The sequence below is a fragment of the Microsporum canis genome, genomic scaffold, assembly GCF_000151145.1.
Source record: "Microsporum canis CBS 113480 supercont1.5 genomic scaffold, whole genome shotgun sequence".
NCBI lineage: Eukaryota > Fungi > Ascomycota > Eurotiomycetes > Onygenales > Arthrodermataceae > Microsporum > Microsporum canis.
The window spans coordinates 1787950-1812658 of NW_003299165.1; the positions used below are offsets into that span (position 1 = coordinate 1787950).

The 24709-nt window shown below is 48.4% G+C and overlaps 11 protein-coding genes across 11 annotated transcripts; 7 read left to right on the top strand and 4 right to left on the bottom strand.

Annotated features, from left to right (window-relative positions):
• Positions 1-507: 507 nt before the first annotated feature.
• On the top strand, positions 508-1653 carry MCYG_05762 (conserved hypothetical protein; the record flags this gene model as incomplete). Its single annotated transcript, XM_002845847.1, has 3 exons — positions 508-595; positions 673-762; positions 821-1653. The coding sequence occupies 3 exons, from the start codon at positions 508-510 to the stop codon at positions 1651-1653; spliced, it is 1011 nt and encodes a 336-aa protein (XP_002845893.1).
• Positions 1654-1806: 153 nt separating this feature from the next.
• MCYG_05763 (conserved hypothetical protein) lies at positions 1807-2115 on the bottom strand (the record flags this gene model as incomplete). The annotated part of the gene is made up of 2 exons (XM_002845848.1): positions 1807-2033; positions 2082-2115. The coding sequence occupies 2 exons, from the start codon at positions 2113-2115 to the stop codon at positions 1807-1809; spliced, it is 261 nt and encodes an 86-aa protein (XP_002845894.1).
• A 442-nt stretch (positions 2116-2557) lies between these two features.
• On the top strand, positions 2558-4183 carry MCYG_05764 (periodic tryptophan protein 1; the record flags this gene model as incomplete). The annotated part of the gene is made up of 1 exon (XM_002845849.1): positions 2558-4183. One exon carries the CDS (start codon positions 2558-2560, stop codon positions 4181-4183), a length of 1626 nt encoding a protein of 541 aa, XP_002845895.1.
• A 155-nt stretch (positions 4184-4338) lies between these two features.
• MCYG_05765 (phosphotransferase family protein) lies at positions 4339-5739 on the bottom strand (the record flags this gene model as incomplete). Its single annotated transcript, XM_002845850.1, has 1 exon — positions 4339-5739. One exon carries the CDS (start codon positions 5737-5739, stop codon positions 4339-4341), a length of 1401 nt encoding a protein of 466 aa, XP_002845896.1.
• A 1661-nt stretch (positions 5740-7400) lies between these two features.
• MCYG_05766 (conserved hypothetical protein) lies at positions 7401-8291 on the top strand (the record flags this gene model as incomplete). Its single annotated transcript, XM_002845851.1, has 1 exon — positions 7401-8291. One exon carries the CDS (start codon positions 7401-7403, stop codon positions 8289-8291), a length of 891 nt encoding a protein of 296 aa, XP_002845897.1.
• A 1140-nt stretch (positions 8292-9431) lies between these two features.
• Positions 9432-9743, top strand: MCYG_05767 (uncharacterized protein; the record flags this gene model as incomplete). Its single annotated transcript, XM_002845852.1, has 1 exon — positions 9432-9743. One exon carries the CDS (start codon positions 9432-9434, stop codon positions 9741-9743), a length of 312 nt encoding a protein of 103 aa, XP_002845898.1.
• A 1374-nt stretch (positions 9744-11117) lies between these two features.
• On the top strand, positions 11118-13326 carry MCYG_05768 (RNA polymerase I-specific transcription initiation factor RRN3 family protein; the record flags this gene model as incomplete). Its single annotated transcript, XM_002845853.1, has 3 exons — positions 11118-11634; positions 11737-11796; positions 11852-13326. The coding sequence occupies 3 exons, from the start codon at positions 11118-11120 to the stop codon at positions 13324-13326; spliced, it is 2052 nt and encodes a 683-aa protein (XP_002845899.1).
• A 580-nt stretch (positions 13327-13906) lies between these two features.
• Positions 13907-15135, bottom strand: MCYG_05769 (esterase/lipase/thioesterase; the record flags this gene model as incomplete). The annotated part of the gene is made up of 1 exon (XM_002845854.1): positions 13907-15135. One exon carries the CDS (start codon positions 15068-15070, stop codon positions 13907-13909), a length of 1164 nt encoding a protein of 387 aa, XP_002845900.1.
• A 1082-nt stretch (positions 15136-16217) lies between these two features.
• MCYG_05770 (aspartyl-tRNA synthetase) lies at positions 16218-19058 on the top strand (the record flags this gene model as incomplete). The annotated part of the gene is made up of 1 exon (XM_002845855.1): positions 16218-19058. The coding sequence occupies one exon, from the start codon at positions 16218-16220 to the stop codon at positions 19056-19058; it is 2841 nt and encodes a 946-aa protein (XP_002845901.1).
• A 605-nt stretch (positions 19059-19663) lies between these two features.
• Positions 19664-20126, bottom strand: MCYG_05771 (uncharacterized protein; the record flags this gene model as incomplete). Its single annotated transcript, XM_002845856.1, has 2 exons — positions 19664-19805; positions 19852-20126. 2 exons carry the CDS (start codon positions 20124-20126, stop codon positions 19664-19666), a joined length of 417 nt encoding a protein of 138 aa, XP_002845902.1.
• A 1900-nt stretch (positions 20127-22026) lies between these two features.
• Positions 22027-23474, top strand: MCYG_05772 (ankyrin; the record flags this gene model as incomplete). The annotated part of the gene is made up of 2 exons (XM_002845857.1): positions 22027-22104; positions 22161-23474. The coding sequence occupies 2 exons, from the start codon at positions 22027-22029 to the stop codon at positions 23472-23474; spliced, it is 1392 nt and encodes a 463-aa protein (XP_002845903.1).
• Between the last annotated feature and the right edge of the window lie 1235 nt (positions 23475-24709).

A 24709-nucleotide genomic window follows, 5' to 3' on the forward strand; every position in this document is an offset into this window, starting at 1 on the left:
CCCAAGAGCATGGTGGGGCGCTCACAGTTGTTCTTGTTCTTTTCTTCACGTTGGAATTAGCATGCATTGCAGGGATGCAAATGGGATTTGAGCGTTTGGAACGGTTGCATTTTACAGCGGTTGGCAGAGTATTTGCTTGGATGTTCTGGGGGCTTGGGGTTTTGGACTTCTGGCGTTTATGGGGAAAACTGGGGGAGGGAAGGATATCGTTTAGAGCGCAAGATAGAGCCGGATTGCGTCGTATATACACTCCGGACATATTAATGTATTTTTCAATATACAATTGTCAACTCCACATTCCGTTCTTCCTTGACGTTGATTTTTGGATGACTTTTTTTTCGTCTCTAAGAAAGTTTGTATCCACAAAAACCCGCGAAATCTTGGCATGAGTTTACATTTTCAAAGAGAAAAAAAATCATTAAAAAAAGTTGAAATACAAAGAACTTATCAGGGAATCAGCTTCTCTGCTTTATTCTTTCCAGCAAAGACACAGACGATACCGCGAATATGAGGGCGAAACGGTCGAAGAAATACCAAAAACTCATGCGCCAGTATGAGATCACATTTGGCTTCCGCGCGCCATATCAAGTCCTCGGTGGGTAGGCGCTCCAAGTGGAAGCAGACACGACGAAAGATAGAGCTATATGAAGCTGATAATAATTCATACTGCAGTGGACTCGCATTTCCTTCAGTCTGTGTATAATTTTAAGATGGATCTTGTGCCAGCGCTAGAACGTACGGTGCAAGGCAAAGTGAAGCCCTGTGTGTATACCCTACAGCCAGAAACAGCTCGAATTAACCCGGTTAACAAGCTGTCTAGTTATTACAAAGTGCACTCTAGCAGCTATTATGGCTGCTCAATCACCACAGAAAGGGACTGGCAGTACTCAACGTCAATTGCGGCCTCCACAGCTCCCACCACCTACCGTGTTACCGCTACGATACTGCTCGCATAACGAAGACAGTACACCCATTGACGAAGAAGAATGTCTACTATCGCTACTGTCACCTAACCCCGATGCAAAGAGAAACAAAGAACACTTCATATTGGCTACGGCAGATCCAGCGGCAGAGGCAACCCCTCAATCAGATCAGAAGCGCAAACAGCCTCATTGGATGCAAGCGCAGGAAGTACCGCGGCAGCAGCATCTACGAGGACAGAGATACCACCTGAGACGGGATGCCAGACAGATACCCGGAGTGCCGATAATATATGTTAAACGGTCTGTGATGATATTAGAACCTATGAGCGAGCCATCCAGTGATATACGGGAAGGCTTTGAGAAGGGAAAACTCCGAAGCGGGTTTATAGAGGCAGCTACATCTACAGGTAAGAGGAAAAGGTATGCTGATGAGGAAGATGGGGACGGTGATAGTCATGGAGAGTGGGTGGAAGTCAAGAAGAAGAAAGTCAAGGGGGTAAATCCGTTAAGTATGAAAAAGCCAAAACGGAGACAACAGGCAGTAGAAAAGCCGAAGAAGGCAGACGAGGACGCTACAATGGGAGACGGTGGTGTCCATGCTGGTGCGGATAAAGGACCTGAAGAAGCAACCGAACAGACAAAATCAAAGAGGAAACGGAGACATAAAAAAAAGACTGAAGGGGCGGAGAAGAGGGATACGGATACCCCTATCGCGGGTGCAGAGACATGAACTGCGTAGTAGCGTTGATAATATAATGATACAGGTCCCACGTTCAATTCTATTCCTCCATCGTACATAAAAAAGTAGAGAGAACCCAATATGTAAAATATAACAGATGACAGAAACTCCAAAACTCCAAGCTACCCTGAGGCGAGAATCGCTTTAACTGGTTGTGCTCATCTGTCCTTGCGCTGCGTCCTCGTTCCAGAGTTTCTCGATTCTCGCCCTGTTCTCTCTGGCCTTCTCCCTGTTGCGAGATGCGCGTTTCAGTCTCTCGGCGTACAGGCAGCGATTGACCTCTCGTTTGACATCATTGCAGTTTCCGAAGACCTTGTGCATGAAGCCTCGCGCGTGGCATTCGTCCAGCATTGTCATTATCTCCTCGCAGTCTAGAAGGTCAGCAATAGTACGGCAAACAGAGCATACTCGTGACTTACTGATATTATCTTTGGTATGCAGATGAGAATGCATTTTGGCTGCAGTGGTGGACTTCTATATTATAGTAATGGCGGTTGTTCTTCTTCTCTTGTCGTCCTTTTCGTCATTTCCTTTGCTTCTTCTCGTCTTCTTGTCGTCTTTTTTTGCTTTTCGGCTTAAAATTCTGCCACAAGGCGGCGAGCGCAAGCTCCACCCGATAAACAAAAAAAAAATTTCTGATAAGAAAAAAAAAAAGCAGCTTCAAGCTTCTTTTCTTTTATTCTACTTCACAATTATATAGAGGACAGGATTCAATACCCAGCCAGCTGAGACGCTGGGTGTCTGTGTATATTATCTGAAATATATCCTATCCAATTACTCTGCGTGTTACTACGCAATTGCAGGTACAATTACGACAAACATTGTGCTGCAACTGGCCGCTGCATACCCCCCACCACAGCATCGTCGGCAGCAGCTTCGCTAGAAGTAGAGCAGGATGTCGATGATAACAGCTACCGGATGGGTACGACGAGGGGTGGCCGCTCAGTTCCCCGAGCGCTACGAGATTGACGAAGCAGAGATCTCCCGAATTTCGAAACTAGCTAAGGTCCAGCTTGAAAGTGCGCGGACAGACCTAGAAGCTGCCAGAGATGCAAATGGCAATGATAACGAAGATGAGGACGAGGACGATGTTATGGAAACTATCGATAATGTAGAGGTAGAGAAAAGGGAGGAAGAGAAGAAGGAGAAGAGCAAGACGGATGATGATGACGATTTGGCCGAGTATGACCTGGAGCACTACGATAGCGATCCACGAGACGAAGAGGGTGAGGAAGTGACCATGTTTGGCAATGTTCAGTCTCTGGCGTACCATAAACCACACGAGAAGGACCCTTACCTTGTGTTGCCCAACAGAGCAGACGGGACTGGGGATGAGTCCGATGAAGACAGGGAAGACCTCCAGATCCTACCGTCTGATAACCTGTTGTTGGCTGGTAAAGTGGAAGACGAAGTGGCTCATCTGGAGGTGTACGTTTACGAAGATGAAGCTGATAACCTATACGTCCACCATGATGTGATGTTGCCTGCCATACCTCTTTGTGTTGAGTGGTTAGATATACCCGTTGGCACCAACGCAAGGGAATCAGGTAGATCGCATGGAAATTTTGTAGCTGTTGGAACAATGGAACCCGACATTGAGATCTGGGACTTGGATGTGGTGGACTGCATGTACCCCAGCGCGATACTAGGCAAGGCACCAGACGAAGGCGAGGCAGAAAAGAAGAAAAAGAAGAAAAGGAAAAGCGTGAAGAAGAATGACGAGTATCACGTTGATGCTGTTCTGGGGCTGGCTGCAAACCGTCAGCATCGGAACCTACTTGCCTCTGCATCGGCAGACTGTACTGTTAAACTATGGGATCTGAACGACGCAAACACCACTCGCTGCGCCAAGTCATATACACACCACACAGACAAAGTCTGCTCTATCGACTGGCACTCGAAGGAGTCAACAGTCCTGCTAAGCGGCTCGTACGACCGCAGTGTGATAGCATGCGACATGCGTTCGGCAGAGGGCCAAGTCGGCCGCTGGGCTGTCCCCAATGATGTCGAGTGCGTCCGATGGGACCCTCACGATTCCAACATCTTCTACATCACGACTGATGGCGGCCAGGTAGTCTGCCACGACCTACGAACACCAGACGTTGCGCTATGGACTCTGCAGGCTCACGATAGTTCGGTGTCATCCTTTGACGTCAACGCCTTTATACCTGGCTTCCTCGTGACAGGGTCAACAGACAAGACGGTCAAGATATGGAACATCTTGGATAACAAGCCTAGCATGGTTGTTAGCCGTAAAGTAGAGGAAGTCGGTAAGGTGTTTTCTACAGGCTTTGGACCTGATAGGGGTGTCGCTTTCCGCCTTGCTCTTGCGGGTAGTAAAGGGGTGGTGAAAGTATGGGATACATCCACCAACGGGGCTGTCAGACGAGCGTTTGCTACCAAGGTGGCGAGTGCGGAGGAGATGGGGGTGCGGGAGGGAGCGGCCGAAGGGGAAGGACAGGGGATGGTCGGTGTTGCTGATGATGAAGATGAAGATGACGATGATGATGAGATGGAGTAATCTAGTTGACTATCAAAATCACAATGTGAGGTATTTGGGTGATATAATACAATGGCGGTTAATATATCAACGGCGTTTCATCTACATTAGATCGTACGATATATCACTGTATACCCGTTATATGCATTAGACCTGTCCAAAAATCCAATACAATCCTACAACTCTTCGTCCGGCTCCCAGGCCAGGACTCTACTTTTCATCTCCTCTAGTTTCCTCTCCACAAGCGCCTCCATATCCTCCTTCTCACCTTGCTTAAGGCACTCAAGCTGGTCTAACCAACTCGCGTGATCTCCAAAGTACCTCTGGTTAATATATGCCCAAAACACAGAGTCAAACGCAAAGTTCTTCCTAGCAGCATAAGTAACCCAGAAGTCTCCGCTGGTCCAACTCTGCCGCATAGCGCCAGATAGCCTTTCCTCCTCTCGCAGCCTATCTCTCCCTATGGCGACGTTTTCCATCTGTTCAAGAACCTGTAGGAACGTCTGTAGACGAGGTTCGTAGACTTTCGTCCACCCGTCGATGCCGCCTGGCCAGTACTCTGGCTGTTCTAGCAGCAGCCACCAGGGCGGGGCGTGAGAGAACTCGTTGGGAGCAGCATATGTGAACTCCCAGTCAATGACGCCAACGATCTGCAAGTCCTCATTTACCAGAATATTTGAAGGCCGGAGGTCATCACACCACAGCTTAAAGGGTCCAGAATCTGTGATGGGCGAAGTTAATCTGCCCTCTCGAGCGAGTTTGCTGAACAAGTGTCTGGCAATATACTTTCTTCGACAGTCTGCGTCAGACTCGACCGCATCGTTACGTTGGTGGGTTAGATGTTTAAATTGTAGTTCTGCGAGCACCTTGAAGTAGTCTGACGCCGTATCGAAACATGTATGCTTGTCCGGCAGCTGTGAGCGAGGCAAGGTGCCTACTCTGACCAGCTCATTCATGTTGATAGAGAGTGGACGGCTGGCTACCCCCCAGGTGAAGTCATCTATCTGGGCCAACGAGCCTATACGAAGCAACGACAGACTGGAAAGCTGCAGTAAGACATCAGCCACTTGTCCGTACAGCATCTCAAGCTTCTCCTGACCGATGTTTGGATCGAGCACAGGGGGAGTGTCTGCTCCGTATCCAGGAGTGTTCAGGGCCGCACCCAGGTCCATCGCATGTTCGATGTACTCCATAATGATAAAGGGGCCCAGACCCTGGGGGCTCTCTTCCTTGCTACCCCAGTGTATGATGAAGGGGACGGGGATGGAGGTGTTTTCCCGTATGTATCTGATGGCGGCCACCTCGTTGCGGATCTTTTCTTCAGGAAACATGGTCACTCCAGGCTTTGGGAAGCGTATCATGGCCGCACCGCCGTCCTCGAACTCCACTTTGAAGGAGACATTGAACGCGCCCTCCTTGGGGCTGAACAGTTCAATGGGGACTCCCCTTCGATGTTTGGCGATGAACCTACCTATCGCCAAGAGTGTTTCTTTTTCAAAGAGGCGCTCGGCCCAGGCATCGGAGATGGCGTCGCTCTGCTCCCAGGCGACATCGTCAGCGGACATACAAGTGAGCATGTCTAACCTCCTACATAAGATTGGAGGTGCAAAGAGAAATCAATGACATGATATCTGTTGCTGGCAGGAAACTCCTTGCACTTCGCTGCTTGATATGGTTAGTTAACAAAAAAAAAAAAGCTTCCGAGCGATTCTGTATGAACAAAGAGGCCCCAAGCGTCGCCTCTACGAAGTAACTGCTTGGTATACTCTTTAAACTGCAGCATAACGGCAGGTCAATGCTGCATCGCCTTTCTTCCAAACCGGACAGCGTAAAAGAGGCGATAAACAAGTTATAATATTTATGTTCACAGGAAAAACATCCAACAAGTTGGCCTGGGCTACCCTGTACTCGTTGAACCATTCAAGGCTGACCAACTGAACAAACCAGGGTGGATGTTGTTGAGCTTCCACGGCTGATAAGAAGAATAGTACCAAGGTGGTAGTAGAGCGGGAAAAAGGAACGATGAGGTTAGGCTGCTCCGATGGTACCTGTACGTTCTAGTGTTCTCGTATGTAAGTATAACATCGCAAGAAGTTTCATCTTTAGACGGCGGTTAGAGTAGTCACATACTATGTGCAGTCCAGCCATCCATCTCATCGTCCATGCATCTCCATGCCGTCGTCCCCATCTGTCATCTGTCGACTGTGATATCATCTGACACCTCTCGATGCATCACCGTGACTTCATGCGTACATCATGTATATCCACCCATCCATGTTGTCTGCTGTCGTGGATGCAGTGACTTGTAACTTAAGTGTTGGCCACTTCCACCCCCCCCCCCCCCCCGTGACTGACCGGGTTTCGCTGTTTGATCGCCCCCCATCGACGTTTCACCAGACTTTCCGTGGGCTCGCTTCGTCTGACAAGAAAGAAGAGAAGAAGAAGAAGTCGAGAAAGGGGGTGGATTCTCGCAGTGTAAAAGCAGCTCTTCTTCTCTTGTCTTCTTCTTCTCTTCTTGTCTTCTTCTTCTCCTTTTCTTCTTCTTCTTCTTCTCATCACATGCTTCGGTCTTACTAAGCCGTGCCTGGACTAAACCTAAAAAGGAAGACCCACTTCGGAAAGCTTAAAGAGTTTCCCCTCTTACTAAGCCGCCCCTCTTACATAATCAACTCCTCCCGTCTTTTTCGACTTTTTTTCCGCCTTTTTTTGGACTTTCTTCGTCTTCTTCCTTGCTTCGTCTTCTTCATCTTTGCCTTCTTCTTCGTTCCTTGACATTTTTCACTTCTTCCCCTTCTCGTTTTCTTCTCCTTCTCTCGATCCTTGCAGAGCGTCCTGGTTGCCGCTCTCAACTCGACTTCTCTCAATCTCACCACGTAGATCGTCCCCCAGATATCGCCCTACCCGCTTGACGCCCGTAAGGCACAGGACAAGGCGCAAGGCATCGCTGGCTGCTGTCCTCGACTCTCATTTCGAACCACTCCACTCGACATAACGGAGTATTAAACACTCTCGCTTTTACTATACACTCTTTTACCGCAACTCCCACCCACATTCACTTGGCCTCTCGTTCTGGTCGCGGATCCTCCCGTTTGCGCCAATTTCTCTCCGCCAGCACAAGGGGAACCGACAAACGGCGCAAAAAGGCCTTAAGACCGACGACTTCCCAACGTCGACCTAGTTTTTGTCGACTTTTTCTTATCATTCGAATTCTACTATCACATTGAACATAGACACCAACATGTCTGCCGCTGTGTCCTCCTCGCTGGGCCGCGCCTTCACCAAGCGGCAAAAGCGGCCGGAGGTGTCCGCCCCCATGCCCTTTCGCGAGGGACAGCCCCGTTTCGCAGCCGGGACCATCAAGCGATCCAAAATATCAGCACCAATAGAGCTGCTTTCCACCACAAACCTGCTCGCATATACTGCTCCGGACATACAAAAACACGGTCATAATAACGGCCATGGACTCAGTCACAAGAACCCACCCATCATCTCGCGACCCATCATCAAGACACTCCAACACTCGACATCATCATCATCCTCCTTCCGATCAGCAGACGAATCGGATGCCAGCAACTCTCTACACACACCCAGCACCACTGTCACCGCTCCTTCCCTCCCAGGTTCGACAGACGCATCACCCATCCTAAAGGACAACAACTACCCAAACCCCCTGGCCTGCTACTTTGACCAGCAACATGACACCCCACCACCCAAGGAACCGTCGCCCCCTTCCATCCCTACCCGAGCCCTCAGCCATACAAAGAAATCACACCAGGAACTCTCCCGCCAGCGATCAAGCGCATCCACTTCATCCTCACTACTAAGGACTGCCGCCAACTCTACTTCGCCTGCTGCCACCTCGCTCTCATCCGCACATGCGACACACTCGGCCGCTGCCTCTCGCCCCCATGCACAGGATGTACACGCCCACCCATTCGGCAAGGAGCTGGAACAGGTTAACGAGGTGGCAGAAGAGTTCTCTGCCGGCCATCTCTTTAGAGACGAGGACGAAAAGATACTCACTGCAAAGGGGCTGGTCAGAGTAGATGTGGTAGAGTACCTCGAGGAGGTCAAGGAGGTGTATGCCTGGGTGTTTGGTGGTGAAGTTTCCAGGAGAGACTGGATCTGATGTGATCCCTACTTACTGGTGTAGTGCAATGGTTGTGGGAGGCAGATTTGATACCCTTTTTTTCCTTTTTTTTCTCTTCGGTTATCTTCTGACGGGTCATTCTTTCATGTGATATCATACCATTTTATTCTCTTTCTTCATGCTATGCTTGCAATGTGTGACGAGTTATCCTATTCCATTTTTACCGATTTATTTTTATTCATGCTTCTCTTTATCTATTGATGTCCTGTATGCATGTCACTTTTTTCTTTTTTTTCACTTTTTATCTGTGCTCGTTGCTGGTGGCTTGTGCTGTGCATGCTTGATGCTCTCTCCACACGTCATGTTGCAGCCGCCATCACGCCCTTTGTGCCACTCTTTTATTGTCTCTTCTTGTTCATCTATGCTGAACTTTTTGTTTCTTCTTTCTAGACTGGAATATGATAGCTCATCAAATCAAGCATTTATACAATTAGGCTCAATGCAGTTTCGCCGTTCGACCGGCACCGTTTGCTTGACCGTTCCACTTTAACTAACGCTTCTCGGAGTCAAGGAGTCTGACGTCACACGCACCGGTATCCCCTTGATATCCTCGAACAGCTCGTCAACAGGCGTCACATAACTCGCCGCACTGAACGAATCCTACCCACTATATTTTATCGTAGCCTCACCATTTGTACTCCGCTAACAATTCCTCTGCTGAAACCCGTTGAACAACCCACATTGTATCTCACATGTCAGCGTTAAGCCCAGGCTTAGTTCATGTAATATACTCATCTCCATGTTGACGTAGTAAATCATTTGCATGAGTGTCGTTGGGTACCACGTTAAGGCATATTCTTGCTCTTCCAATTTCTACCAACGCCCAGTATAGTGAGATGTCCGTCTCCGTCTGACAGAGACCCGATCCAGCGAACAGAGTCCCGAAATAATTCACTTAGTTTGTATGAACTCTTCCCCGCACTGGAGTTTGCCTTCTGTCAAGGAAATTGTTTCTGATCATGTGTCGTTATCTCCCTCTGCTCGGATGCCATACGGCTGGCAAAAGAAGCCCCTAGGGCACAGTGCCTGTAATTCCGCAAGAATTCCCTTATCATCTCATTGTAGTATTCTTGGCTAGTATGCCCTAGCCCGATATTATTATCTGGATCGTTGGGTTTGATGCTATATCTTTTCTGTCTATCGTATGGGAAATTATTCATCCTCCATGCAATGGAAACGAATCAGGCCATATACTCTAGACTTCTCATCTGGGAAGTATGGGACAATGCACCCCCTGAAACTGCCATGGCGCTTGGTGTCGTGGAGTGGAGCTACGCTTCCTCGAAAATGAGCATTGACACCTCAGTCTTCCTCAGGATCATCATTGTCAAACCTGAAGTTTGGATGAGTTACGGCTCTTCCTGTCTCCGCGGCTACATCGCCGAGTCCGGCTTCACCAATGATATTGGCTATGCTGTCCCCATACATTAAAAATCTTACCACTCGGGCCAACGGGGTAGGAAAGTTTGAGTTATAGGAGAGTGGGCCACCGATCTCAATGTCAAGATCAGGTTGTTCAGCAGAGACGCAGATTTCTCTGATTTTTGGACAGAGAAGGAGCCAGGTATTGTCCTGAATGTTCTTGTAGCTCCGCGATGACGAGAATAGCTGGTAAATGGACGGCTCTTGATATTTCCCATCGACGCCTAAGGACTGTAAGTTGCATGAACTCGATTCTTAATGTATCAATAGCGTCCAACATTCTTGAAAGTGTGAGTTGTATATGTTAACTAATGAATCTTTGGAGGTTATGGGAAAGGATGTCGCTAGTAAGCTACATAGAGTAGGGCATTTAATGCGTCACACTTTATCCCAGTGTCTGGCGGCCCTAGAGGAAGCTCTCTAGTGATGATAACTAGTTTCATGGCTTAAGCAGTTTTCTCTGGGGCTCGGAGGTATTAGAGCTGACCACGGGCTGGTAGGTATAGAGCTTGTGTATGGAAAAGCCTTCCCATGGCATTGAAGAACTGGTTATAGATGATATCTGGTATTTTGTCATATCGAGGATTGACTCTACGAGATTTGGTCAGTAGATTTACATAGAACTATGCAACAGTGCAAGATCTATATATACCACTCGAGCCAGTGACGTCAGTTTTAGACTTTCTTAGCGACTGATGGACGCTTATAGCTTGAGTTAGCCGCTCTAGTTCGAGGCACAGACAGGCGGGGTAAGCGATCACTTTTATCTATATTATGTACACTTCATCCATAATACGTGTAAGAAGTGTTTTACTGGGGTTTTTCCTTGTTGATTGAATGTAACCTTTCATATGGCCTATGTTGGACCCAAAACAGGTGTCTCACTTAGAATTGGGGCGAGTATCTACTCCCTGTAATAGCACAACATGAAGCATAGCATAAGTTTCTTCTTCTTGTAGTACTCCCCCCCCCCTACGTGTCCTTTTTTCTCTCCATCCGCCCGTCTTCTTGTCGTCTGTGTCGTGTATGTCCCAAAAAGGAAACCGGGCACAGGACTGCTGAGTCATCGCGCGTGACTTCTTGGCGTTCCCCACAAAAGAAAAATATTTTTGCGAGGCAGAAAAAAAATCAACACCGCCTTTCTTTTTGGCGGCAACACACAAAAAAAAAGAGGGAGAAGAAAAACGACTCCATCCCATCAAAGAAGAGCTAGAATAGAATAATCAATACATCTTCCTGTCTGAGGCTTCGTCTTTCCTGTGGTATCTGTATCGCTCAGCATGATACATCTCAGAGACTCTGTCTATCGTCTGCAGTGTCTTCCTTGACTTCTCATCTCGGCTACCACGCGGCTGCAACAAGCAAGTTGGACATTAGACGATCATGGTCTCTGTTACGCACCTCCCGTCGACCCCGTCGTCGATGTCAAAGCCCTCAAAATCGATTCTGAAGCCATTCTCCTCTGTAGCTGGTCAGAAACGCAAGAATCTTGATCTTACCATCCCATCCGACTTCTCGTCGGGTTCGGCCTACTCCGACTGCAATGCTAGTCCTACCACCGCCACCACGCCTGGCGGCTCCCCTGGCCCACGCAGGAAACGCGCTCGAGTCAAGTTCGATATCGCCATGGACTTGCCTGGAAGCCCGGAAAAAGCCAAGGATGTCGAGAGTGACGAGAAAGTTGCCGAGAGGGAGAAGGCATTGACTAGAGAGGAGGTTAGACGCGCGATTCAAAGACATCTTATAGGCGACAGCGAGGCGTATGACCGTATCAAGGAGATGTTTTCGGCCGATCCCAAGGTTTTGGAGGATGATGGTACTCCTGTTTTCGACGTGCCCACTCCTGTGTCGCTAAAGAACCATCTTATGGGTCTTTTGGGCAATGTCTCCTCGCTAGATGGTTCGTGCAGCGGGTTAGTGCACGCTGTGCTGAAAAGCGAATGGGTTGGCAGAGACACGTCCTATGTCAGGCTTTTTGTCCAGTTTCTGGCTACTCTGTCAGCCGCACGCGGAGGATACCTGAATTCGGTCCTTAGGATGCTTGTTAACGGTCTCCTACAAGGTAAATATATATCCCCAGAAAACTTTGAGGACAACAACTAATGACTTATATACAGTGGACCCCCGCGCTGGAAATTTGCCTGATCACGATCCAGTTGACAGCTCCGAAATACACCATCGAATCCACTATGCCATCCGCTCGATCGCCCAGGTTGTCCCCGCCTGCAGCGTCTCACTCTCTCCCATCTTATCCTCGAGCTTCCCCCATGATTCCGATACGGTCAAGTGCCATATTACCTACACACGGAATCTCATAAGGATTATATCCTATCTCCCTGAACTTCGATCAGACATCCTAGCTCTCATCACCGAGAAGTTGGTCAAGATTGATGCTCAAAACCAGGTAAACATGGAGGATTTAGATGAAGATACGCAACAGGACATCATGGATGCCCTCAACTCCACGGATACGGCGATTCTCGAAAAGGATGAGGAGGATTCAGATGACGAGTCTGAGATGAGTGATGATGGCACTCTCGACCCAGACCTTCAACGCATTAAGTCCGTAAAGGAGTGCATGCTAAAGGTTGATTCGATGATCGATATCCTCTTTGAGTACTACCACTATCCGTTCATCTCTGGTTCTCTCGAAGACCAAGAACAGGTCCTCGATATCCTCCTCGCACACTTTCAAACCATCATTCTACCTACGTACCGCTCCCGCCATGCCCAGTTTGTTCTCTTCCATTTTGCTCAGGCTTCCCCCATTTTCGTCGACCGTTTCGCCACGACCTGCATTGAGATCATCCTAAACAAGTCTCATCCAGTCATCATACGTCAGTATGCAGCTGCGTACCTTGCTAGCTTTGTCGCCCGCGGTGCACACGTTTCTGGCGAAGTAATCCGTGATGTCTTCAGCCTCCTTGGCTCACACATTCTCAATCTCCTATCGTCATACGAAGCAGACTGCCGCGGACCAGACCTCCGCCGCTATGGCCCCTTCTACTCCACCGCCCAGGCCCTCTTTTACATCTTCTGTTTCCGCTGGAAGGACCTCACAATCGCTGCCATTGAGGCCGAAGCTGAAGGCAACTCTCTCCCACATCTCAATGTCGACGAGGTTTCCTTTCACCAAGAGATGACAAACACGCTCCACCGTTCCATATACTCAAAGCTCAACCCTCTCAAGGTCTGCTCACCTGGCATTGTCGCCGAATTCGCCAAAATCACCCACTACTTTGGCCTTTTTTACCTCTACCCAAAACTCGAGAGCAATAAGCGCATTCGCATACACAACCTCCGTGGCATGTCTTCTATGGCTATGGATCCTATGTACGGAACCATTGAACGTGAGACCCGTGCTGACGATAATCTCGCCGTCCAGCTTGATGATTACTTTCCATTTGACCCCTATAAGATGCCTAGAGGCGCTAGGCGCTTACATGGCGATTACGTGGACTATAAGGATGTTAGAGTCGCGGGCCTGGATGACCGCAGTCCAGATGACGAAGAAGACGATGATACCGCGAGTGAAGACGAAGACAAAGAAGACGAGGATATCGACCGACATACAGAAACAGAAGAGGAGTAACTCCACAATCTACAACTAACATACACCAAAGCCTTGCACATACTTTCCACTTTTTTTAAAAAAATCTTTCCTATTAATCTTGATACCCCGGTTCTCAGTACTTGCTTGAGCTCGACCACAGGACAACGCTATTTATGACTGCTCACATTTCTCATATTGTCCTTTTATTCTACTGCTCGGTTCAGCGCCTCATTTCTATTTTGTCGTCTACCTATGAAAAAAGTTTCCATTGCTATTTCCGCACTTGCATCTATGGAGGAGGCAAAGGAACAGGCTAGCCTCTGGCTTTTGCTTTCTATTTGCTTTTCTACTTGTTGGTTTCGGGGTTCTGGCCTGGGATGGAGTAATGAAAATGGCCTTTCTTTCGCCTTCGGGATGGAAAACAAGTGATTTAAAGAGGATCTGAACTCCAGAAGATTGTTAGTTATAAAAACGCAGGAAAAAAAAAATAGGAAACAAGTTATATATTTTTATATCTTTAACATCGTCTTGATAGGCCGTCATAATTGTCGTATATGTACAATGGTAGAAGAAACAACAGCAACAACAATAATAATACATGTAGATGATAAGAATAAGGCTATACTCGCGCATTAACAATCCGTAACTGCTGCGCTGCCGTCCTGTAAAACACGTCTATACTTTCTTGATCTCGAAGGGGATTGACGGATTTATCCCACGCATGCTTCTGCGATTCTATCATCATCGAACGGACAACCTTGCCTCCTCCGCAGCCCTTGAGCTTATCTACAAACTCGTGTCCTTCATGCAGCAGCATATCCCACTCGCAGACGTAGAGGAAGATATCCTTGGGTAAAGCATCGGCCAGTAGCGAAGGGGGTGCCAGCAGAGGTGAGGCGTACGGTAGATGCCGGTTAGCTTCATGGGGCATGTAGCTGTGGTCAAATAGCGTGGTCATGAATTTGGGAAGTGTTTTGGAAGGGAAGACACTCCGGTCACGGCGGATGTGACGAGGGAGGACGTAGTCGACTATGGGGTACCAGGACACGATAGATATTATCCTTAGAGACGAAGCAGAGGGCTGTGGCCGTTCATTGCTGTCGATATCGCTGTCGTTTGCCACAGTAGTGGTGGTGGTGGTGGTGGTGGTGGTGGTTGTTTGTCGAAGGAGATGCTGAGCTGATTGAGATCGTGAAGCGGATGGCCTGAAGCTGCTGCTGCCCTGAGAATGCTGCGCAAAGGTAGACAGATGCAGGTTTATCGAGCTTCCGTCTCCGGCCATCTCGTAGGGAGTGAGAAGGGCTGACGGCGCAGGAGACGCTCGCGATGAGTCCTGCTGGAGCAGATGGCGGCGCAACGGGACGGTGAAGGCCAGATTCCCACCAGACGAGAAACCAGACAGGCTGACCCGCGACACATCGAGGGCCAGCTCTTCTGCTCTGTCTTCGAGATACTGCAGTGCTCGAACGCCGTCGTCGACCGCAGCTGGAAAAGGAGCTTCTGGGGCCAGACGATAGCCAACGCTCACGACGACCATCTCTGCGCACTCGACCACCGCGCGAGCCCAACGGGCATCGTCCGTGGCCTTGCCTATGCAGAAGCCTCCGCCGTGGAAGTTGACCACGACGGGATACCGGTGTCCCGCCCGTTTCTGCTCAGCGTACTTCTTGGGTGTGTAGAAGTACAGCTTCACCCGCTGCGAGTCGGATTCTCCCAGGCGCGGCAGAGCTCGAACGAACGACGGGCTTGGTGGTATCGGGGGAGGATAGCCATGGAGTAGCATGCCTATACGCATGAGAAAGCGCAAGATAACTATCTGCACCCGCATCCACACCTTGTTAGGGGCTTCTTTTTCCATCGTTGGCTTTGGTTCCATGAAACAGACAGGAAACTACTCGAGCGTGCCAGAGCTGGCCTTGGACGGTCTTTTTACGTGTTTATACACATCGAACAAGTTCAGACCAACACCACCAACGCCGGACCAACATCAGAACGAGCAGACGGGCAGGCGAGCAGAAGCTATTAAATGCTCCGTTTCATTGCCCTCGATCGAAACTCAACAGCCTTGTTCCTCCGACGGTCCAGTTGGCCTGCATGGACTGTGTGGTTTACGGTCTCAGCCACCACGACGCAGGAACGCCTTTCTTCGCTGCTCTTCTTTTTTTTTTTGGCTTCTCGAGGCCTTCGCTTCTTCTTGCTGGACCTCGATTCGCCGGAAGATATGACGTCGTTTTGTGGTCCTGGTAAAGCTTGCTGGATTTCCCGGCTTTCGATATCCCTGATTGATGCCGTTCGGAGGCAAGGTTACGCTGGTTACTCTTAAGCCTGGGACGATGGCTGGGCCTTTTCCCATTGCAGGATAACGGAATACATAGTACGGACTGCTGGCCAGCCTTGAGGGGACGGTTTGGATATATCGGAAACGCCCTTCAAGGGATATCCAACCTGGTCTATTGTTACTGTTGGAAGAACGGCTGTCTCAGCGCCCACCCAACAACGGGGAAACTAGCCCAACTTACACAGATCTATAACGGAGTACGGAGTTCCCCTGATAACTAAATTAATTACCAAGCTCTTCCATCAGTGGTGGGGGCAGGAGAAGGTCACCCTTGTTGAATGACGCTGCTTTTTCTTGCGTCTTATAAGGGTCTTATATATAGAGGGCTCCCGCACGCCTTCTCCTCCTTTCTCCCTCTTTGTCTTCGTTCATCTTAGATTATCTGTCTTTGCCATACACAGCCCTTGCGTTCGGAGGAGTTTGGACCCTCGTTACAGGGGTAAACGCTTTTATACCGTCTCTCATTGCCTATCCTTTCCGGACGACCCCGCGACAGGTCCGTCTCCTAGAATATCGCCCAAAGACCGACATCTGGTTTGCATAATTCGCTACGGCCCTGGGACTTGTGCCTCGACGAGAGCAGTCTGCAAAAATGTCGGCTCTCAGGGATGCCATATCCAAAATAAAGCAGTCCGCCTCGGAATCTGATCTATTACCCCACCGCCGCTCAAATCTCGCTTCTTTCCTCCAGGACAAAGAGTACGTCTACTCCAGTGACGATTATAGCGACGATAATAGCGGCGCCTCGAGCAAGAATGAGCAGAAGCGCGCGGCACGACGCCAGCAAAAGGAGCAGAGCAGGTCCAGGCTCAGTGCGGAAACAAGGGATACCTCAATCGACACTACTCGTTCGGATCTAAAGGCCAGCGACGCCCATTCAGAGAACGATGATGACACTGCCGAGATGAAGGCGCGGTATGGTGACTTGCCGATGATGCAGTCTCGAGACCGTCCGCGGCAAAATCTCACTAAGTTTGAGTCCATCACGGATGAGATGCAAGGCATGGAACTCGTCTTCCGTGCTCGTCTTCATGTGGTTCGTCGCATGGGAGCAAAGTTTGCTTTCCTTGTATTCCGGCAGCAGCTGCATACCTTACAAGGTGTTCTGCAAACAGCGCCTAACTTAAGATCGGCGAACATGATTTACTGGGCTGAGCGCATACCAGTTGGCTCGATCTTGAGGGTGAAAGGTCACCTGAAGAAGCCAGATGTACCGGTCTTTGGAACGACAATTCATAGCCTTGAGTTTGAAATTGAAGAGCTCCATGTCATTGTGCGTAGAGAAGAACCGATTCCATTCAGCGTGTACGAAGCCGAACTTGCCGGTGCCCATGAAGAACGGCTGGAGGGTATACGCCAGAAGATCCCCGATCGGACCAGGCTGTCCAACCGAATCCTTGATCTTCGCACTGATACATCGCAGTCCATCTTCAGGATCCAATCCGCCATTTCTAACATGTTTCGATCATGCCTTGATACCCATAACTTCATTGAAATACACACCCCCAAGCTTCAGGCATCCGCGACAGAGTCTGGAGCCAGTGTCTTTGGCGTCAACTATTTCAGCCGCCCTGCATTTTTGGCCCAGAGCCCACAACTCGCAAAACAGATGGCCATTGCCTCGGATTTCGAGAGAGTCTATGAAATTGGCGCGGTTTTTAGAGCAGAGAATTCCAACACACATAGACATCTTACAGAGTATACCGGATTGGATATTGAGATGGCTATTGAGGAACATTATCATGAAGCCTTGGAGGTTCTTGATCATGTACTCAAGTCTATATTCAAGTCCATCTATGAGAAATATCGATTAGAGATAGAAATTATCAAGCACCATTACCCATCCGAAGACTTGGTTTGGCTTGATAAAACCCCCATTATACCATTCGTCGAGGGTGTCAAGATGCTTAATGACTCTGGCTGGGTGGATGAGAACGGCAATAAATTATCTGAGACGGAGGACTTTGGGACCCGAGATGAGATCAGGCTGGGCGAACTAGTGAAGGCGAAGTACCATACAGACTACTACATCTTGGACCGTTTCCCAGCATCCGCTCGGCCCTTCTACGCTATGCCACACCCAGATGATGATAGATTCACACTGTCGTTTGATATATTCGTTCGAGGACAGGAGATCGTCTCTGGCGGCCAGCGTATCCACAATCCCGAGCTTCTGGAAAAGCGGATGAGAGAAGTTGGCATTGACCCATCTTCCATGGAAGAGTACATGGAAGGATTCAAATGGGGAGCGCCTCCACATGCCGGCGCTGGAATCGGACTAGAGAGACTCCTAATGCTGATTCTCAAGTTGGGAAATATTCGACTGGGATCTCTTTTCCATCGAGACCCCAAGAGTTTCCCTTACCATGAACAGCCCGTCACTCTCCGTCACCCTAAAGCATCAACACTAAACCCTCCATGGCAAGATGAAAATAAAACGCGCAATTTACCAGTTGATCCTAATCGCCAGCTACAGTCACTGGAGGACCTTATCGCCAATTATGGCGACTCAACGTCTACCTCTTGGCTTGACGACCGGTATAAAATATGGCGAGACTATGCCACAGGTGCTGCAGTTTCCTACGTCCCTTCTCATGGATATGCAGTGATCGCAGGAGATCCACTCTGCGATGCGTCCCAGTACCGCCGCATAGTGATAACTTTCCTCCAATGGCTAAAAAAGGAGACTAACCTTAGACCAATCTGGATTCTTTGCTCTATTAGTGTCGAAGAAATCCTCGGCGAACACCTGGGCTGGCGAAGTCTTTCTTGTGTCGCTGAAGAACGAGTCGACCCCCAGCGCAACCGGGCTGCTTCAGATGGTGAAATAGCTCGTAAGATCCGACGTGCTGAAAACGAAGGTATCAGGATTCACACCATTACCCCCGGCGAACCCGTACCAAACGACATTCGAGAGAAGATAGATGCTCGAATCGAGGACTGGCGCAAAAACAGGAAAGGAACTCAAATCCATCTTTCTGAAATCACCCCGTGGCGTGATCACACCCATCGTCGATACTTCTATGCCACCGACAGTGAAGGAACAATCTGTTCGTTCGTTGCGCTTGCCCAACTGGCTCCTCGGAATGGCATGCAGGTGAAATACAGTCTTGATTTCCCTGGCTCCCCATCCGGTTCCATCGAATATATCATCACCAACGCTATTCAATCAGCTGCGAGCTCGGGTGTAAAATCTCTTACTTTCGGCGGCGGTGCTATCCCACACTTAATTCCAGGTCACAATTTGAGCAGTGTCAAGGCGAAAGTGCTGCAGCATACATATGATACCATCGTCAAGCAATTCAAGTTGACACGAAAAACTGAATTCAGGGCCAAATTGGGAGCTCATGAAGAGCCTGTTTATATCGCCTATCCACGTCATGGCCTGGGAACGAAAGGGATTAAAGCGATTTTGAACTTCTTCGAGGACTAATAGACCAACCTCTATCTTCTCTCCACTTTGGTGTTGTTTATTATCTTTGATGTGTATTTACTCTATAAACTGAACAGACTCTGGTCGGGTGGTGAAATGATATTGTTTAATATTGCTTTCCTTGCCGGCGTAGATAATATGAGTTCCCGCCCTGTGGTTAGTTACATTTTCGGTACCTTGTACAGGCTGCTTGCCAGGGGAAGAAAAGATATCAAAAGAGCAAAGAAAGAGAAAAAAAAAAAAAGCCTGTGCAAGCCCCGGCGTTGTTTGGCTGTTTCGGGCACTCCTGAATCTCGCTCCTTTTCCCATATTATGGATATAAAGACTTGACTCCCCTTTCGGCGAAGAGATGTGTTTTATTCTCTCTGTGAGGAGAGCCCAATCAATCTTCTGCCCCGGCCAAAGATATCATTGGCCAGACCTGATTCCCTGACATTTTGACAGGGAGCCGGGTTTTTTTTTTCTTTTTCTGGTTTGTCCTTTTCTCATCCAGTTCCTTTCCGTGGCGCACTTTTCGTATCCAGTGTTTCGACAGCAGGTCCGAGGCTTTCCCGGCGCCTTGCTCTCTTTTTGGGGGTTTTTTTTGGGGTGAGAAGAATTTATAACTAATGGAAAAACTTGCGAGAATCCGGCGACTCGAACGCGCATCCTCGTACGAAAACGAGGCCCCGGGTTTTGCGCTGCCAACTACGCCAGGGCTTGCAACAGGCTAGTGAAAGTTCGCAGGGAGACTTCATAAAGACACCACTTGGGTTTACACGCACGCAGAGTAAGCATAGTCTACGGAGTACACATATCTAGAACCACTCGACGAGGCCAGATGGCGGAGATGGCCAGGGCATTGTCTCTCGGTACGATGGTAGTATGTTCTTCTGCAGCGCCTCTAATACAGGTGTTGGCCATTTTCCCCCTTCCAGTACCCACGACCTGTCTGGTTCCTTCACATACCCGTGGCTGGCTCAAAGTCCTGATGGACATCTTGGTAAGGTTGATGGCATCCGTCGGACGATTGACTCTGAGACCTTGGATATCGTGGACCATGCCAGAGTCAATAAGGGCAGGCTTCATTAGCTCTCTCTAAAACATCCTTCTCAAGCCTTGCTACAAGCTCCTGGTAGCCTCCCTTCTCATCCTTCCATTCATCTCCTCATCTCACAGAGTTAACAAGGTCTGTTGCCTCAGGCGTCTCACCTTTATAGTGCGGGAAAAAGACGTTAGAACGACACTGAGGTGTTTAAATATATGACTGATGCTCATACAAACCGTTGCTCTCTGTCTGTTGACATGAGGGCATGAGGGATGATATGTGCCGTTTTAAGAAACTCAGTAGAGCTCTGGAGTTGAGAAATATCGCTCTCTATGATCGCATGTCTGAATGGTATATGTGGTACCGTCTAGCTTTCCGTTATGTTGAAGGCGAAGGTTTGTCTGTCATTCTTATATGGTGGTATTGAGGAATAGACGTGTTTTAGGTCAGCCTGCCAGAAGCCTTTGACCTGCTAGCTGAGTTTCCTCTAGAGTTCCACGGTGAAAGTCGTCCGTTGGCGACTATAGTAGGCTCAAATATGCCTCCGCGAACGCCTTCCTGCACCAGACGGCGTAGCCAGTATTCCCCGAGTTGGCTGTGGACTCCGTGAGCCTGCAAACCTCTCTACGTTATGATATTGTCAGCGTATTGTACATAATGTACATGATTATGAGTGAGGCAGCGTATGTGGTAGGAAGAAACTATTAAATAGGCAGTCAGCAAAACTATTCACTGCGCCCTCGGCCTCCTCATGGTTTATATATAACACGTCAAGGTCTGTGAATCAAACCAAGTGACTGAAAAACAACCACACTGGGGTTGTCTTCACTTCCATTAGAGAGAAAGGACCGCCTCAGATATATTTTTGTTTGAGATACGTCATGTATTAAACACACCAAGGCGGCTTTCTTACGGGGCTCATTCTTCCGCACAGGCTCGCAGCAATAGAAATTAGTTATAGAATCAAAAAGACAGCTTTATGATCTTCTGGAAGAAATGCACAATGCACATATAAATGTACGTACAGCCTGCAAAACAAGTCATATCTCAGTCAAACCGCCCTTCCTACATATAGAGGCACTATTCACACCTTTGGGCCATGCAAGGGGCCATAAACATATACACACCATAGTCGCCACGACATTCGCCGGACGACTTTCGTGGCATACATCCTGCCATTGAACACAGCCGTTGATATTGTCTACATCGATGGCAATGAATCTGTGGTTACATATTTATTGAGCCTCTGTTATGTTCTCGAACTATATACGGATCTTCTCGAGGTGAGGACGCCGGCAAGCCGTCCGGTTGGTTTCAACTCAGAGCACAGCTGGTACTGTGGAGAATCTTGTACGCAGGATCAATAACCTAGTATTTCCAGTTTTAGATGGAATCCGTGCTATGAGCAAGATAATCCAAGGGCTAAATTCAGGCAGGGCTCACAGCTAGCCAGCCGTAGGACGCTGTGCATACGATCGACGCATCAGATAGTGATCTAGGTAGGCATTAAGATCTAGGTTGCTCTCATTGCTGGCATCAAAGACATATGAGTGGTTGAAGGGAAAAAATAGTCGCTGTAGATGCTAAGATTGTCATACCTCTGGCTAAGCCTTAGACATACTCCGGGCCCCCCTAAGGATAAGTGACGACGTTAAGGACTTCTCCGAGAGAGACACTTGACGGCATCGGGACTGCCGAGAAGGAATAAATGGTTTACTAACGATGGGTAAGAATATTTCCCCGCAAAATCCTTCATGCTTACTGATGGCATGAAAGCTCCCAACATTTTGGAAATATTGAGCGATGAGGATTCGTTGTGCACAACTCCGAGGTTGGAGACATGCACAAGGCTATGCCAACATCAAAAATATATAGTAGACAAGGGCAAGCCTCCTTCCTCTGCCTTATCCCTTCTCTCCCCTTCTCTCCCTTCATTTCCTTATGTCTTCACTATCAGGCTACCTTCCTTGTCCCCTAAGGTTATGCCAGCGATTTAAAGCAACTCCTTACAACGGCAGAGTGAGATTTATAACCGTTAGATATTACTTCTACTGAAAGCTAATGCTGAACAGTAGGCTTCCGGGAGAGATTTCACCAAGAAGATGGCGATAGAGCTTGCCAGCGAGGCTGCAGCACCAACAGCACTTCAATTAGCAGCTCGGCATGGAAATCATGAAGAAGCCAAGCTGCTCTTGCAGGCGGGAGCAGACCCAAACTTCGCACCAAAGGGTACAGATACCTCGTTGACCTATGCAATTGAGTCTAATGATGCGGAAACGGTCAAATTACTGCTCGAATATGGGGCGAATGTCCACCAAAAGCCTACACGACATGGAAATGCATTAATAGCGTCCATTAAAAGGGGGAACGAGGCAATGTTTGACCTATTCTTCGAAGAGCTCGACGTCAACTCAACTGATAATGTGGGAGCTCCAGCTCTTTACTTCGCTGCTGCTGGTGGACATGAAGGCATGGTAAATAAATTGATAGGTCATGGGGCAAACGTCCTCGCCTACCAAAACACTATCTTTTCTCCCATTATGGGGGCAGGTTTAGGTGGTAATAGCAATATTGTGAAGACTCTATTCCGAAATGGCGTCCATAGCGACCATGCAGCCCTATATGCAGCATCATCCACAGGGGAAGATGAGCTAGTGAGGCGATTGCTACTTGACGGAGCGGACGTCGGGCACTGTGTTTTACCATTTCACCGCGACCTACCAATCCATGCTGCTATGGCCCGAGGCCATGAATCAACGGTTAGAATATTGCTAGAGGCCGGAGCGAATTGCTCTAGCCGGCATTTTCCTAATGCTTTTATCGAAACGGCATCTCGAAGGCATTTCAAGGTCGCTGAGTTGGTTCTAAACTCAAATAACACTGGACCTATTCGCTTAGACCTAGCAAAAAAGTCAGTTCCCGGTAGTGGTGACCGTATCCCAATTGCTTTACTCCTTATCACTGTTAAAATCGGCGCGAAATTGGGTAACATCCATACCGCGTGGGAATTCGTCAAACCATATGGTCAGGATGTTGTGGAGTTTATGGAATATCTACTTACTCGGGACAGCGTCTTGAGAATACCTATCAACTCTCCGAAACCCGTCTTTAGAGCAGCTATTGAATCCCATAACCATGCACTACTCGCTTTTCCGTTGGACAGTTATGGGGCAAATATATCCTCAGATTATCCCAACTTGATAGAGCTGGCAGTCATTAACGACAGTGTACCAATACTGGAGTTATTGTTACAGAGAAGTATGGAAGAGAAGAAAGCGAAATCACTTCGGTGGCAGACGTGCCTTGATCAAGCGCTCCAGGCAGCACTCAAGCGGCATAGGTGCCCCATGGTGGAAACGTTAGCACGTTATGGTGCTTTTGGTAGATAAAGGCTCTCCTCATTTTACAAATATTACGGTAGCAATGGCAGCGCTATCATCCACAATTTCAGTTCTGGTGCTGGCAGCCAGTCATCTCTTTTTATATTGGCAGTTGAACCAGCAATGAAAAAGAGAAATGAACCTGTGATGACCAACGTGTAGCATCACAGAATTCCTCTAAAATAGCGTGCTGCATTAGTTTGCAGCCTACTATGAGAACTTAGTCTTTACTGAGCAAATTAATATAGATCAATGAACTTACCAGGTATGCTGGCCAAGTGAACCAGCTTTGGTATTGCCAGGCATGCAACTCACATCCAAACCTCAATGTTGTTTGAGGCCTCACTGTTCGTTGCGTAACATGATTGACGCCAAGCTCCTGCCAAGACGGAGCACCAAGTAGTTCCCCGTAACCAAAATTCAACGTTCCTGACTGACTTCCCATCCTGACTTTCTACTCTTCCCAATATATACAATCCAGAGCCATTCAAGCCATCGTTCAACGAGTGAATTTTATACCAGAAGAGGGATACTAGCCGATCCCCATGGCTTCACAGTCTGCCATCGAGCCCCGTATACCTCCACTTGGCGGCCACCGTCAATCTCTAGAGTGCAAAACCAAAAAAATTTAGTCGCATATCCACCACCTGTGGGATGAAGAGGACGCCTGAACTGTTTCAGCCTTACGCTTGACACATGCTTGAAATGGTATTCACATCATATCACCTATTATGGCTTGTCACGGCGTCTCTGAGCTACAACCTTGAACTACTATTACTGCTAGCTGTTAACTAATATATGAACTATATCGACCAATTGAACATTGCTCTGCGTATTATTGGAAGTCCCGACTTAGAAGCAACGATTCCAGCTCTCGTCATACTTGGGTAACGTTCGAGCACATCAGCTATCTGTGATTGTCACTTCGCCTCTCCGTGCTTCACGAGCTATCGTTTCAAAACGTTAGTGCCCAAACCCTCATATACCATACTCATGAGCTGTTTTCTCTCTAGTCGAATTACTTCTATGAGGATATTGATATATTGATCACGTTGTTAGTCCGGCACTGGCAGCTGTGCCGGTCTATATAACTCTACAGATTACCAAGCCTAACTTAAGATCTCCGTATTATGTTCAACAGCAATGGCTGGATATGATACCACCCACATGGACAGTTCAGCCTGGAAGTATTACAAATCTATCCGCAACATGGGCACCCGCTAGCCAATTCAAAAAAAACCCGT